At 30.7% G+C, this 16,789-nt stretch overlaps 1 protein-coding gene across 3 annotated transcripts in view; it reads right to left on the bottom strand.

Moving 5' to 3' along the window:
- Nucleotides 1-225: 225 nt before the first annotated feature.
- LOC136975895 (TBC1 domain family member 30) overlaps nt 226-16,789 on the bottom strand; it is a 101,877-nt gene continuing 85,313 nt past the window's right edge. For all 3 annotated transcript variants that reach the window (XM_067271053.1, XM_067271054.1, XM_067271056.1), the window contains 2 exons: nt 14,683-14,895; nt 226-2,833 (listed from right to left, as the gene is read on the bottom strand). In XM_067271053.1, coding sequence (XP_067127154.1) covers nt 1,413-2,833; nt 14,683-14,895 — 1,634 coding nt within the window. In that variant the 3' untranslated portion in view covers nt 226-1,412. The remainder of the gene's footprint in view (nt 2,834-14,682; nt 14,896-16,789) is intronic.

The raw sequence follows: 16,789 nt of genomic DNA on the forward strand, positions 1-16,789 counted from the left end.
AGTGTATAAATGCAATAGCTTAAAATTTGTTCCCTTTTTTTCTTGAAAATGCTTAGGATTGAGGATTTTTGACTATTACATATAGGTTTAATTTTACATGTTTACCTGATGTAAATGATTCATGTTTAAAATAAAAGTTTGCCCATTTTGTTGCCTTTCCTTGTTAGTCTACCTGTGGAATTCTATTATTTCTTAAAATTAATTATAAATAAATAAATAAAATAATTATTTTGGATAATTTTATTTATGTACATGTTACATTTTCATTTCACATTATGTCTCAGGTCAGAAGATAAAATCAAATTATTCATTTTACCAAAAACAAATTATTAGAATTATACATTAATAACACAGTTGGGCACTTTACAGATATTCTGGCATGAGATGGTTATTATTTTTATACTGATATTGATTTAATATTTGGATAATATATTCATTGTTTATTGGTGATTAAATTACATTTGCTTATTATCCAAACATTTAAATCTTTGGCATAAGCTTTTAGGAATAACCCTGTTTAGATAGTTACCAGAGCAGAAAATAAACAAATCTTCACACTATATAATGCCTTTTATAATGTAATTTAAAATTTGAATTGTTTTAAAAGGTATAGTTAATATTTTAATGGAAATCTTTTGTTAAATTATAATCAATTTCTAATATACATTCAGGTGTTTATGAAATGTTTATAGATTATACAGGAGAAGGAAATTTTGTTAATTTATGTATATGATTTACAAAGGCAAAATACAATACAATGTTACATAATTACTTGCAGGCACATTTTTTCCATAAGGTTAATATAATTCAAATTTGCAAATATATTGGCAGGATCATTTAAGGACATACTGTATATTATACTGTACCTCTATCGTTGTATTGTATGAAACTAAAACTATGATAACTGTAATTTATTTTTTCCTTCCTTTTTTTTTTATAACAGATGTTTAATATTTTTAAATGAATCCTTAAAATTCTGTCAGATTTTTCGGTAACATTTCTATATAACTACCACATAAGGCTATAAATGGCAGTTTGCATAGATTGTATTTCATTGCACTGTTCATTTTGAAATATTTATATATTATTACAGAAAAAATAAATGAATAATATTGTCATTTGAATAGTTTTGTTTAAGATATTTAAAATCATTTTAATGTTTTCTATATTCTATTAAGAATTAATTATTAAATTTATTTATTTATTAAAGTACCCTTACATGCCATAATATAATTTACTATTTTTGGCACATGTAGGTAGTAATAATGTCTCTGTAATTGCATGATCTTATCACAGTTGCCAACAATGCAAACTCTGTTCAGATTGACAAATACGGGAACAGTAATTACATCTGCATTTTTTGGTTCTTGGCACTAGGAACTATCTGGACTAATTAAGTTCAATTATATTCATCATCTTGGAAATGTTGAAGGCAATGTATTTGTTTCAAGTGACTGATTTCCTTCTTTTGTCATTTTCTGTTTATCTGTACCATATATGCCAAGTTTTATACCAACTTCACGAACTGAACCACTTATTGAACTTCTTCTTAAAGTGGGAAAAGGACTGTAAGTTTGAGCATAAATTTGTTCTCTTCTTTCTTTAAAAGATGAGAGTGTTGGAGTTTTAAGGGTTCTGCTTTCAAATTTTGATTCTTCAGGTTCTTCTAACTTTAGTTTTTCATCATCATCATTGTCGTCGTCGTCGTCATCTGTCTTAGTAGAATCATCACCATCATCATTTCTTTTAGTAGGATCACCATCACTACCACTACCATCATCATTTCCTTTAGTAGGATCACCATCACTACCACTACCATCATCATTTCCTTTAGTAGGATCACCATCACTACCACTACCATCACCACCACTACCATCACCATTATCATCATCAGATAAAAGTATATTTTCACTATCAGAATCACTACTAAAACTTTTTGTCTTTAGTATGTCAGAAGAATTTTCAGAATTATTTTGCTTTACTTCACTACTTGTATCATCTGTATCAGAAATTTTAATATCATCACATTTGTCATTTAGTGATTTTTCTGATAATTCAATATTGCTGCTTACAGAAGAGGGTGATGATGATGATGTAAGTGAGCTGCTTTCAGATTGCCTAGATGAAGATTCTCTGATTGATTTATCAACTTCTAAAGTAGTTTCACTTTTAAATGATTCATTATCTTCTGTTAAATTATTTGGCCTCTTACTCCAATCATAACTCTCTCTAGTTGATGTGGAAGTTTCTGAAACAGTTCGATTTGTATCGATTGTTTTATCAACGATGGGGACACTGCTTTTAACTTCTTCCTTTGAACTGGTGATATTACCTTTGTCATTTGAGTTGTTAGTAGACTGAGAAAATTTTCGATGAGGTTCTGGTGACGACATGTAATCACTAGGTTCCGTTATGTCTTCATCACAAAGTTCAGTGGAGCTACTACTTGTACTGCTATTATCAGATATTTTACTATTATCTGAATCAATAAAATTTATTTTTATATCAGATTCATTTTTAGTTTGATTTGAATCAGCATTTTTGTTAGAACTATCTTTGCTTTTTTCTCTGCTAGATTTCTTTTTTTGTTTTTTGACTTGTGTCCAAGAAATAGTTTCACCTGATTCTTTTGGAAGGGTTGTTTGTTGTTTAATATGCTTACTATAATGTTTAGATGAATACGTTGGAGATTCTTTCTCTTTCATAGGCTTCATTGCAAATGTTGTTACTGGAGATCTTTTATTTTTCCTTACTAAAGGCTTTTTCCCAAGAAGTAAATGATTTACAGCAACTGGTCGATGAGCTTTATTACTAATGTGCTGTTGAAAACCTCCTAAATATAAACAAATTTCATATATTAATATAAAAGCATCATTATTTATAAATTGTAATATATTAATTTATTGCATCTTAATTGTATTATTTGAAATAGGACACTTATCAGGTAATTGATTAATGTCATATAATAACTTATCAATAGAGTATTCAAATATTATAATGCCTTTTTATGAAGTTTTCATACTGCCTTCTCCCTCTGTAATGCTAGCTCAACTTCCCCATAAATATTTCATAATGCATTGAAAGCAAGCCCCCCAAAAAAATATATATATATATACAGTAGAGCATCATTTATCCGAAAGCTGATTAACCAAAAGCTTTCCAGTCGGACTTTGTTGTGCTGAATCGAACGTTTTTGATACTAGATTAACTTCTAAAGTATAATTTTTTTGTTTTTATATTTTTCAATATATTTATTTTGTTTGTACAAAATAAAGAAATAATTTTTAACGATAAATAGCCTCGATTATTATTATAAACATTTTCGTTAGGCTTAAAATCGACGAAAATTCAACACAAAGTGACACACAACAAAGAAAAATTCAACATTCGATAGGTTAATATTTTTTCGTACATAATCGGTTATTCGAAAAAATCAGTTATCTGAACAACCCCAGTCCCCAATTGATTTGGATAAACGATGCTCTACTGTATTTTATATACAGTATATAAAAGAGTAAGCACTGATATTTATTACACTAGATGGCTAGATGGTCAAGACCAGGGATGGGCAACCCGTGGCCCGCATTAATATTTTTTGCGGCCCGCGTCGCATAAAATATGAATAAATATATCAATTTCCCAGCTTAAGGAAGTATGCAGCAAAAATTTAAATTCTACAACTATGTATGTGAATTGTTTTTCTGCAATGAATTTAGTAAAAATTAAAACAAAAAACTGGCTAACAGATACATTGAAACTAATTTAAAGCTAGCAGTGTCTAATATTTAATCAAATATTTCCGATATATTACATTTACATCAGTTCCAGAAGCTAAATTAAGTATGCATATGCTAATTTATAATTATATATGAATAAATAATTGTGATTTACCAGCATTTTCTTTCTTTTTTCTCTTTTCTCTTGTATGCGGCCCTTAATTGTTCAAAAGTTTTAAAATGCAGCCCTTATGTAGAAAAAGGTTGTCCAACCCTGGTCAAGACAGTTAAAGTTGCATCCTATTTCTCTGGGGACATGGGATTGAATCTGGTCAAAAAAAAAAACCCAGGAATTTTTCATGGTCAGTTTGTCTCAGCTGTGTCAAACCCCATCCCCATCCCCCGTCTGGGTCACCCCCTATTTTAGGTCTAGTCAAACTCAAGATGATTATAAAGGCCTTTTAGTACTCAGAGGACATAAAGAATCAAAAATAAATCAACACCTTAAAATCCACAAGTTGCTGATAAAATACACTGTGAAGTTATGAAAATTAGAGAAACCAGCAATTTTTTTTCTGCTGAACTGGTAACTGTTTAAAGAGAACTTTTTTTTGCAACAAAAGACGTTTGAAATTGACAAATATTTGAAACATGTATAAATTACTAAATTACGTTATGTTTTTTCATATATAATTATAATACAGTAATCCCTTGTGGCTAAACACCATTATTGTAATGTATAGTTTTAATTAGTCTAACGTATTTTATTGTATATTAGAATATATTTTCCTTCCTCCTTCCTAGTACTATTATCTTCCCTTCTTGGTATTTTCTCCTGACCGGTGCGTAACGGCTCAACAGCAGGTGGCCCCTTAAGACAATGAACGGTATGCGGCCCTCAGGCTATAACGGGGACGAAGGAGGTCATTCTTTGGCCAAGACTCGAGAAGGAAAGACGCGAGAGGTAGCTCTCCACTACGTTTTTGGGACCATGTGGAGAGAACAAAGAAGTACGAAGGAACGTAGAAAAATTCGGATCGAAAGAAGAGAAGATCAAGAATATTTTTTGTCCCCATCGATCAAGGACTTTACGTTTTAGTGACGAAGTTACATCATTCGTAATTAAGAAGAGGTCCACCAACCATTGTATATAACGCACCGTTATAACGTTGTAAAATTTGGGTACCATTTTCTCTTTCAGTCTATTCTTTTACTTTATTCGTCCTCATTGTCCCATTATCCTAATTTAGTTATAACTAATTATAACTAAATTATAAGTTTAGTTATAAGGTGTATATATTTATGTGTCGGGAAGAGATATTTTTTTGTATTGCTGGCATCCTATAAGTTCCTGTATATTATCACGCGAATTAAAGGTTCTGTTTTTTTCAAAATCCAAGATTCTTTATAATCGGTATTCGCGTAGCTCACACCCTCCATTTATGTGAATTCACATAAAATGTTTAAATTTAAATCATCAATTTTATGGAAATATATGATAGTTACATCAAAAAGTATGTTTTCTGTTATCAGTAACCTTTTATATAGATGTATATTTAAAAAAAACTTTAGTTGAAACTTTTGTATCCAGTAAGAATAAAATACTGTATTTGAGAATATGGAACAGCTTCCTATTTTAAACAGCTTTTTGTGGCTCCATCAACGTAATTTTCGTTTACATGCTGTTTTTCTGGAAAAATTACTCATGTAGAAATTATGAAGAAATTACTGTATCTAAAGTTACTATTAATTTTTCATGAAAATTAGAAAAAACCTTTAAAGCTCAGTGGCGTAGCGAACAAAACTGGTGCCCAACACTTTATTGGTGCCCCTCTCCCCCCTCCAGAAACACATATAGTTTGTCTTGGAGACCATTTGGGTGCCCCTCTGTGAGTGGCGCCTGGTGCATGATGCACCCCCCCTCGCTATGCCACTGTTAAAGCTATCTCAAATTATCTGCAAGTTGGACAATTATTTACATATAGCAACATGTAATATACTATGACTATAGCATAATACAAATATTTACCAGTTGAACAGAATCCTATGGAGAAGAATTAAAATTATGTTATAGCTTACATTTTTAATATGAGCCAAATTGTTTTTACATTTTTTAAAAGATTTTTTTATGATATTATGTAATGCAAGGCCAAACTCTCATAATGCTAAAACCTACACACACTTTTCCTTAATCAGCATTATGTAATACTTGAATGACCCCTTAGTAAAGAAAGCAAATCTAATAGTTTTGTTAATTTAAATCAATATAATTTTTGATAAATTTGTCCAAAAATTATATCAATTTTTTCCAAGTTTATAAGATATGCAAGTTTGTGATTTCATGTGGTCTACAACCATTAATACAATTTAACTAATTTTGACTTTTCACCTTTTTCAACCTTCCTTTTAATTGTTTCCTCTGAATACTAATAGTTTAGAACAGGGCTGAGCAACCTTTTTCTATGTAAGGGCTGCATTACAAAACTTTTGAACTGATGCAGGCCGCATACAAGAGAAAAGAGAAAAAAAAAATGTTGGTGAATCACAATTATTTATTCATATATAATTATAAATTAGCATAGGTATACTTAATTTAGCTTCAGGAACTGATGTAAATGTAATATATTGGAAATATTTGATTAAATAGTAGTCACTGCTAGCTTTAAATTAGTTTCAATGTATCTGTTAGCCAGTTTTTTGTTTTAATTTTTATTAAATTCATTGTGGAAAAACTATTCACATACATAAGTTGTAGAAAATAACATTTGAATTTTTGCTGGGAACTTGATATATTTATTCATATTTTATGCAGGTCACAAAAAATATTACTGTGGGCTGTGGGTTGCCCATCCCTGGCTTAGAAGATAGTTTTAGTGACCAGAATACAAGAGGATTCAACCTGTGTTCAGCCAAAAAAGAGAAAGAAAAAGTTCAGTTAGTGAACTAATAGCAAAAAGTGGAGGACATTCTAAAAGGCTGGGATAGACTCCAAGTGACGATAAAGGCAGACAGATAAATTGGGATCTGAATAAAAATAAAATTGTTGTACCTCAAGGGCAAAATTAGAAATAAGCAAAAAGGTTTTTGGTATATTTTGAAATTTTCAACTTTGATTACCTATTAAGTTTTTTAATTATTTATGCAGTTTTCAATCTAATGGTATGTTGATTTGTGCCTAATCTTGACTAATTTGCACCAAATGGCATTTTAGGTTCTATTAAACAATTTTATTAATTGTAAACAAAAATTTCCTTCTAATGTCATCATTCTTAGCTTACTAATCACAGTTGTTACTAACTGGTATTCCTGTACAGAAAAATTTCTTGTTCACGGGTTTTTGCATTATTTGAAATAATTGAACTAATTACTAGTTTATATTTTTAAAAATCTGAATAATTTTGACTGTTAACATTACATTGATACTTTAAATATATCCAAAATCCATATCTGACTTTGAATTAAGTTATAATTTGATTTATTAATTTAAAGTAGATAAAGATACAATTCAGAATTAACTAACTGAATGAAAACAGCATATAGTTTTTATTCTTTAAAAGTATTTCAGTGTTTTAGAAAAAAAGAATTGACTATGATTATTATTAAAGTATTTATATTAAATTTATTTTTAGCACCCATTTTTGTACTGTATTATATTGTATGATAATTTAATATTTATTTAATAGAATTATTTCAACTGATTTACAAATATACTATTTTATGTTTTAATATACATATATACTATATAGTTACTTCATAATTTACAATATCCTGTAATAATTATCAAAATAGGAGACAATAACCTCAAGTGACCCTGACACCATATCAAGGATATATCCAAAAGTGCTTAATTCAGAGAACCAACAAATTCTTTCAAAGAAACATTTTTGTTCTATGCTTGGAATAAAAATGTTTACTCAAAACAATTTGTTGGCTCCCATTTTTGGATACATTCAAAATAGGAAAGCTTCAATTTTAAAAAGTATGAAATGTAAAATATAGGTTAACTTTTATATCTTAAAATTTTGTTATTTTATTTCACTCAGAATAATATATTATCATTAAGAATATTTAATTCATTAAATATTGCTTTGGATTAAAAAGATTATTTATTATTCAAATATAAAAAAATCCAGCAACAAATTGTGTAACTTTCCTGGCTGTTAAAAATATTTTTAACTATAATAAATAAAATTGTGTGGCACCATGTATGAGGGCTGTTTCTTTTTCAACCTCTGATGGTCTTTAAAACAAAGACAAATGTATATAACAAAATGAATTTGTTACCAAAAGTTAGGTACAAACATGGTTACTTTTCAATGTAATTACTGTGAAGATTGAGGCATTTTTGTCTATCTGCAGATGAGCTTTGTAATCCCCTCTTCATAGAATGTTGCTGCCAATGACTTGAGATGGGCCCTAACATTGTTTTGAAGATTGTCATTAGTCTCAAACCTCTGCCCTCCTAGTCACACTTTCAGTTCAGGAAAAAGATGGAAATCACTTAGTGCTAAATCAGGGCTATATGCTAGGTGTTTAAAAGTGGTGAATACTTCTACCCAGCTTGGAACTTTTTAATGTGTGAAGACTTCCACCTCTTTCCTGAACTGAAAATGTGGCTAGGAGGGCAGAGGTTTGAGACTAATGACGATCTTCAAAACAACATTAGGGCCCATCTCAGGCGGCAACATTCTATGAAGAGGGGATGGAAAGTTCATCCACAGATATGAAAAATGCCTCCAATGGTCCATAGCACCATTGGTGCTTTGTTTTATGAACCACTGGAGGTTGAAAAAGAAACAGCCTTCGTATTATGAGATTTTGTTATAAACTTTCTTATTTTTAATTATTATAAAATGGTAAATGACTTAAGTTTCATAAAAAATTATAAATGCTAATAACATATAAAATCATTAAGTCCGATCCTACTCAAGATATGACACATGACATCTCCTCACCCTCTCAACCTTTAACCACCAAAATTTAATAGCAACAATGGCCCTCACATACAAGTTATCATGCCAAGTTTTGTTTCATCATTACCCCACCCTGAGATACTAAGCGAAATAGATGAAAAATGGAAAAACAAGATTGTGTGCACGCAAACACATGCACGGAATTTTTTCCACTTCTTTTTTTACTTTTTTTTTGGGTTCAGGCAGTCTCAAAACATGAAGATTTGCAAAACGCTTGGAAGGTCAAATTTGACATGATTCCAATACTTTCTCTTCCTATGGACAATACATGTTACTGTAAAAGCCCAAAGTCTTGCAAGTCTTTCAAATTACCAGTAAATTTCAGGCTTTTGCTAAAAGATACTGGTAAATGTCTGGATTTACTGATTGGCTCAGGTAAAAAAGTATTCATATGTATCTGTTGTTTTGTATTATGCTTAAAAATATACATTAAGACATGAAAGTATTTAGCTTCAGAAAGACGTAATTTTTAATAATGACATAAATACTTTCTCATGTCATGCAGCCTATTTAAAAAATGTTTAAACCTAAAAAATAACATTTTTTAAAGTTTGATTTATTTATTACAATATATTTTAATTTTTATTACTCATCCTACACAACAAAATGAACTCATGATTCCAGATTGACATAACTGATATGTAAGCTAATCCAGACAATGTATCAAATTGTCTGGATTGTATTGTATAGTATTTATAACCAGAGCTCAACACACAAGAATATTTGTGTTGAATTAGTACGACTGTACTTTTTAGCCTCTGGGGAAAAAGGAATCCAGTTGCTGCTGGCCACTAGATTTGTTAACCCAGAAGCTAAATATCAGCCGTACTAATTTGTCACAAATATTCTTGTGTGTCGAGCTCTGGTTATAATAAATACTACACAATACAATTTGATACATTGTCTGGATTAGCTTACATAACAATTATGACAATCTGGAATCATGAATTCATTTTGTTGTGTAGGATGGGTTTTACTACAATACCTTTTTTCAATGTGTTTTTTGTTTCTTTTGACAAGGTTTACATGATATTAAATAAGGAACGATAGATACAATAGTCATGTTCTTATATTTGCAATTCTCTTCCGTAGCCATCTGAGTTCTTCCATCATGACCAAAAGCAATGTGGACTTCATATATCATGTTAAGCAGTTCTTCAAAACAAACATAGTAAAGACTTTCTTCTTTTCCAGCATTGGATTCATGTCAAATTTGATGTAGCATTCTTTGGTGCTATTAGTTTATCTTCACCCCCAGTGGCATGCCGTGACATTTGGTGATAGGGAAGCTGTGTTTCTGTAAGAAGCCGACTTCCAGGGGCAATCAGTTAATTGCGTGTCAGTGATGGTCTAGGGTCCATTCGTACACGTGTGGTGGCAGAAGAGACGTATCTGACAAAGAAGAAACATAAAATAAACATATACTATGTACAAAATAGTTTGCTTTAAAACAATCAGCCGTTCAGACATCCTGGACTTCAATGTGGTTCTTTGATGGTCGATCGAAGGTGGCCCCGGGACAGTGGCGTTGACAAGTCTATAGGGCACGGGGAGACTTCCTCTGTTGGTGTCGGTGGCACGGGTTACAGGTTGGCACAATAGACGAGAAATTGTTTGTTTGTTTTTTTTTTTTTTTTTTTTTTTTTTTTTTGCGCGTTGACATACGGCATTTTGGTTATTCGGAACATTAACTGAGTGTGAGGTGTCCTCAATTGTCGGGGATTATATCAATCTCCGTTCTTTCTTTCATCCATTTGATTAGTTGTTCTCCCTCAATCACACTTTCCGAGTGGTTGGTCCCTGGTTACTAAACGTAATGAGACTCTTACCTGGAGCACAAGAAAAGTCAAAATCAAAGATGAATTCGATTTTCCACCGATCATAGGACGACTTCCTTCCGCGATTTATGGTTTCTGCCTGGCAGTTTGATATAAACAGTGAGTGTCCGACTACAAATGACATTTACCTGTTTTTTTAAACTAATAAATTTTTCTCTAAATTAACCTTTTTTGCGTCTTTTGTGACTGGTCAGACCTGTCCGGTACATCACATTTCCATAAAAATTTTAAACAAATACTGGAAATGACAAAAATAAACAATTTATGTATTTTAGTTCTAAAATACAAATAATACAAATTGACATGATAAAAACAATAATAGAAAAACTTGTTTTTTTATTTTTTATAAACTAACTATATTTGGCAATTTTTTTTTTTTTTTTTTTTTTGGAAAGGCGTTAATTACTTTATCATAAAAGTCGCTGGTCGTCGACTCCATCAACATATTTAAAAGCACTTTTTTTATCGAAAGCGACACTAGCGACGACAATCTTCCTCTGACTGAGTGTTCTTGGCCAATGTATGAATTTGCTTCGTGGTCGAAAAACTGTGCTCAGCAGACCCACTGGTAGATGGTCTCGTAAAAATTAATGATATTAAATCATATAATTCTTTTAGTACGTCTTTGTTCGGATCGACATTAATTATAATACTTTTTACGTCTAAGAGTTACTTGTCAATATAGTCCGGACACGAATATAAATACTGCGATTCACTACGTAATTTAGATAAATCAAAAAATTTACTTAATGTAAAAAATTAAAACATGCTTGGAAAAATTGTTTTTTATAATATTAAAATTATTAACATTTAAAAGTGATAAAAATTCTAAAGATTTTCTGACAATATAATTACAGTATAATTAAAAGAAAATTATAATTAAATATAACTTTGTGAAGAAACGTACATAAAAATAACATTGAATACTCTTTACTTTTTAAATCTTAAACAATTCATGTAATCAGACAGCTCCCTACCAGTGGCTAACTAAGGGATAGAATCATTGAAAGCGTTATGGTGTGTAGCATCCACTGGCTAAACCAGCTGAGGTTGGTGCTCTGTGAAGTGTATGTGCCAATGCCCTCTGGCTGCTTTACACCATTCAGTTATTCTCCCCGTGAAAGCTGTCTCGTAAGTGCTTCCATTCCGCCACTGATTATTCGAATATACAATAGCAATCTTATTGTTTTTTTCACATATAGTATAGAAATTTGTAATAAGATACATAATGCGGTTATAATAAAATATTAGTTTTAATTTATTCAAAGTACGTGAAAATTTGTATTTTAGAAAATACAAGGGAAGGTTATTGGAAGGTGGAAGCGGCGCTTCCACCGCTTCCAATGACGGCACGCCACTGTTCACCCCCTGATGTTGAGAACATCATACCTTTCAAATGTCTGTAGTGAATAGAATCTCACCTAAATGCAACATTTCCAGCAACAAAACACCCAAATTTTGTATTCAAACGTTTTTGGCCACTCCTTTATCGGCCTTCTTCAGGAAATGTAAAACAAAATAACTGTTCTATGTATATAATGTAGCCTCGTTCTAATTTTCAAAAGTTTCATGGTGCATAATTCTAATTTACGGTCAGTTGTGATGTCAATGAATCATGTGACGGAATGATTTATGGTTATTTGATGACCCTGAAACCAACTAACGTAGAGGCAGAAAGGGCCTTCTCTGCAGCGGGATATATATACAGTTCATTAAGAAGTAGGTTGGGAGACACCACCATCAATACCATTTGTTTCTTGAGATCCTACTTCCAGAAAAGACAAAAAAATAACAGAAGTGATCGATTTAATTTTATTTAATCCTTTAAAATACTTTATTCAAGACAAGACTAATATTTTATAACTTCTACTCTAATTCTATTAAGTTAGAGTTTTTAACTTTTATTCTATAAGTGGTTAGTGGGCTAGGCTAGGCAATTTTATTGTGAAAATTAGTGAGAAACTGAGACTACCTAGTTAGTTAAATAGTTAATTAAATTAATGAGTATCAGTATCTTAGATATATGATATGAATGTATGTGATTCATGATTGTGATAATAATAACTAACTACTAATTACTTACTCACTACTTTACTAACACTAATAATTAAATTACTTATAAATAACTACAGACTGATATGTAGAGCCTATGTAAGAAAACTGGTAAGACTGATAGCCACTTAGTCACTGATTATCTGTCCTTAGATTACTAATTAATTTATATTAATATATTATAATAGTATTACCTTTGCTATTATTTAACTTAAAGATTACATTATAATTTAAATAAACATTTAAAGTTAATTATCTCTATCTCAAGTGTTAAACCGAACCAAAGTCAAGTTTACTACCTAAATGTGTAAAAAGTTTTACTGATTTATAGTGACCAGTCTAAATAATAAAAGTTTCTTAAGTATTTTAAAAAATGTTTTATTTCTTTAAAAAAAACCATAAATTGTTGGATAGATAGATAGATAACACTTATACCAAAAATACATCTGTGCTGGATCCAGCTGGAATGATGTTGGTCCAGCAAAAATCCAGCTGGATTGAAAACACTGCTGGATTGCAATCCCTAATTACAAAACAACAGATACGTATGAATGCTTTTTTCACCTGAGCCAATCGGTAAACCCAGACTTTTACCATATCTCTTGGTTAAAGCCCAAAATATAGACATTTTGTCAGGAATTTTGAACTTTTACCAGTCAATACTGGTATACAGTCAAGATCATTTCAAAGTTGACAACTGAAAAAATTGTTTTTTTAACATTTTAAGAAAAAAAAAAAAAGCATTTTTGGTCTGTTAAGTACTTTGCATATTGCAATAGCCTTGCTAATTTGCATAAAACAATAGATAACTGATTAGTTTGTTTCACCAATAAACAATTGAAGAGTGACAAGTGAAGTATTGTTATATCAATTGAAAGTTGACAACAAAGAAAACATTGTAAGTACAGTAAGAAATAATTTTCAAATTGAGTATAACACAAAATTTAATTCCAGAATTGTCAATTAAATAGTTTTTTAGTATCAATAGGAAAGTATGCCGAAGAAGAGAGAATTGAATCTTGAAGAAAGTGTGCAGATTGTACATGAGTAAAAAATGGCGATTCTCTTGCTATTATTGCAAAAAAGCATCAAATATCATGAGAAGGTATCAGAAAAATAATGGTCAAATATTTAAATAACAATACAGTGAGAAGTTTACCCGAGGACACCGCTCTAAGGTCACAACATCAAGAGAAGATGAAATGATTTACTGCGAGGCCACCAAAAACTCTTTTATAACAGCTAAAGAAATAAAACAGCTTACTCTTGAAGCCAGCGTTTCAACTATTAAGAGAAGATTAAATAAAAAGGGTCTCCATGGAAGAGTGGCTCATAGAAAACTAATGATTTCAACAGTGAATCAGAAGAAAAGACTAGCTTTTGCCAAAAAATTTGTGGAGAAGTCCCTAGAGTTTTGGAAGCATGTTATTTGGAGTGATGAGTAAAAACAAGAGTTGCTGGATGCTAAACGACGAAAACTTGTTTGGTGAAAGAAAAATCAAGCATTTGATAAAAATAAAACTGTAGGAACAATAAAACTCTCACCTTACATAATGGTTTGGGGGTGTTTTTCAGGGTTTAGAATGGACAATATTGTTCAAATTCACAATTGTGAAAGCAGTAGATTACAGATACTTGAAGACAATTTAATGGCATCAGCAAGGAAAATGGGGATTGAAAATGAATTTCTCTTTCAACAAGACAATGATCCCAAACATACAGCATTGCTTCTCAGAAAACATTTCAATAAAAATGATATCAAAGTTTTTGAATGGTTACTGCAGTCACCAGACTTGAATTTAATAGAACATCTGTCAGATTAGACCACTGTATTCCTCTTAGCCATAGAAAATCTTAAATAATTCTTCTTTGTACAATTATAAAGGTTTGGTCAGAAATTGGGCAGGATAGCATTGATAAATTAATTAACAGTATGCAAAGTCGACTTCTTCATGTAATTCAGGCCAAAGGTGGTCCAACAAAGTTCTGATTTGACTCTTTCTCAATGTTTTATAATTTCAAAGATTTACCAGACTTTGGACTTTTGCAGTAACATATATATAACATATACAGCTGGGAAAGTAAAAGCAAATTATGACTTACCTGTTAAAATAATGTGTGCTTGTTTTTGTCTTTCTTTCAATTTAGCATATTGTTTCTTTAAAGCTGACAAGTCTAATGTCATTCGTTCAGCATTAACATTGCTACAAGATGGCGAAGGTAATGTATTTCCTACATTAGGTCCTACTGCACCTGGACTAATGGCAGTAAACAATGCTGCAGAAGAAGAAGGAGATGGTCCTCTGCTTGCTGTATCTGGTAGAACAGATACATAATAAACTTATTTTTATGCTATTTATATGATATGTTAATTTTAAACTATTTTAATATTTATATCTAAATATTCAATCTTCTTAAATCTTTTATTAAAAAATTTTAAAAATTGTGCTCAAAAAATTAAATTGTAATCAGTATTGAAATTATGTTAACCTTACAGATATTAATATGATATATTGCCAAATGAAAACATCATTATTGAAAAAATTCTAAAAATTAATAGGTTGTATACAAGATGTTCCAGAAGTCTGTACAACATTTAAAAAATTCATAATTCATAAACCATGTCATGTACAGTATAGTACAGTACATTGGTGTGAAATATGTTAGTAGAAAGAAGAAGAATGATAATTTTAAAAATTTCTTGTCCATAACAAGTAGTTTCAGCATATATTACCAATGCACAGGTATTTTTCAAAATGGAGCTGATAATAAAATAGTTTGTCCTGTCATTGAATTCATCAAAATTTCATTTGTAGTCATTGTAGAGTAGTGCTTTTGCGTTTATTTTAACAAAATTGCACCAGTGTAAAAGAATATTACCAAATGCCATGAGCAGTTCCATCTGGATTGGTTACATATACAGCAAACACCGATCAAGGTGTCAAGGACTAGTGATGAAACAGTACAGTGAGTTAGAGCCACCTTTGTTTAGAGTCCTTGCAACTTGACTAGATATGGAAGTGCAAAACTTGGGATTCTTAAATCAAATGTATGCGCATTCTATGCAAAAAAATTGACGATTAAGCCAGTGCTATCTATTGTTTTCTCGGTGCTACTTTGAGAAAAACATGCACTCTGGTGGTAATCATTGCAATGAATTGTTGTAGCTAAGGAATAAAAAATTTTCATTTCTCATCTTTCTACTAACAAAATATACCATTGTAGGTGAGAGTATAAATTATGAATTTTCTAAATGTTATACCAGTTTATGGGACATCCTGTATTATATAATAAAAAAATTCTTTAAAAGATAACTAATATAATTACAATATGTATATTTGTATTAGCTTAAGTTTACTTCTCATTAAATGTAGAACAATGGTTATTATATCATTTAAATCAATGCAGGAGTTCATTTGTTTGAGACAAAATTTTTTTAGTCATAGTTATTGAAGGAACACAAATATTTTATATGATATGATTATACATGACAATGTGGAGTTTTTTCACAGGCAATCACAGACAGAAGAGGGAATTATACTAGAGCCATTGATCTACTAAGAAGACTATTAATTCACAAAGAAGACTTTAGAAGCTCCTAAATTTTTGTAAGATGTCTTTTTGTATTTCAACTGTAATGGTTCTTTTACTGTTGTCTTACTTTTGTCATCATGTGTTATAGAATGAGTGAGACAAAGGTTATAACACAACAACTAAGTTTATTGTCTTCAATATAAAAGTTACACATATGTCTGGTCATCATGACTAACAACTAACAATTGGTTACTCACTGGGTGTATTTGGACCTGTTCTAGGAAGTGATGACTGATACCATCTGGGGTTCATTGTTTGTTGTCACAACAGTTAAGATGGGGATGTAGTGTTTGCCCCACAATAAATGGGTTTTAATTGTAAATGGAGTTCTTGCATCAGTGCCTATTCCACATTCCATATGCCATTTACTTTCTCTCACCATCCTGAGCAACTATTCTAAGAGAGTATTGACTATGTGCTACATATATCAGATATGTGATAAAACCTCACAGGAGTTCTCAAATTACTGTAACAAATCCAGATAAATCACCACCATCACTATTTTTTCTTTTGCAAAGAAAAAGAGCCTCAAAATTTCTAAACATGCCACGTAAAACATTTTGAATTTCATTTTCATACATTGTAAACAGTTTTTTTTGTTGTTGTTGTTGTTGTT

This window comes from Centruroides vittatus, unplaced genomic scaffold, assembly GCF_030686945.1.
Source record: "Centruroides vittatus isolate TY-2023 unplaced genomic scaffold, ASM3068694v2 contig_391, whole genome shotgun sequence".
In the NCBI taxonomy this organism is placed as follows: Eukaryota; Metazoa; Arthropoda; class Arachnida; order Scorpiones; family Buthidae; genus Centruroides; species Centruroides vittatus.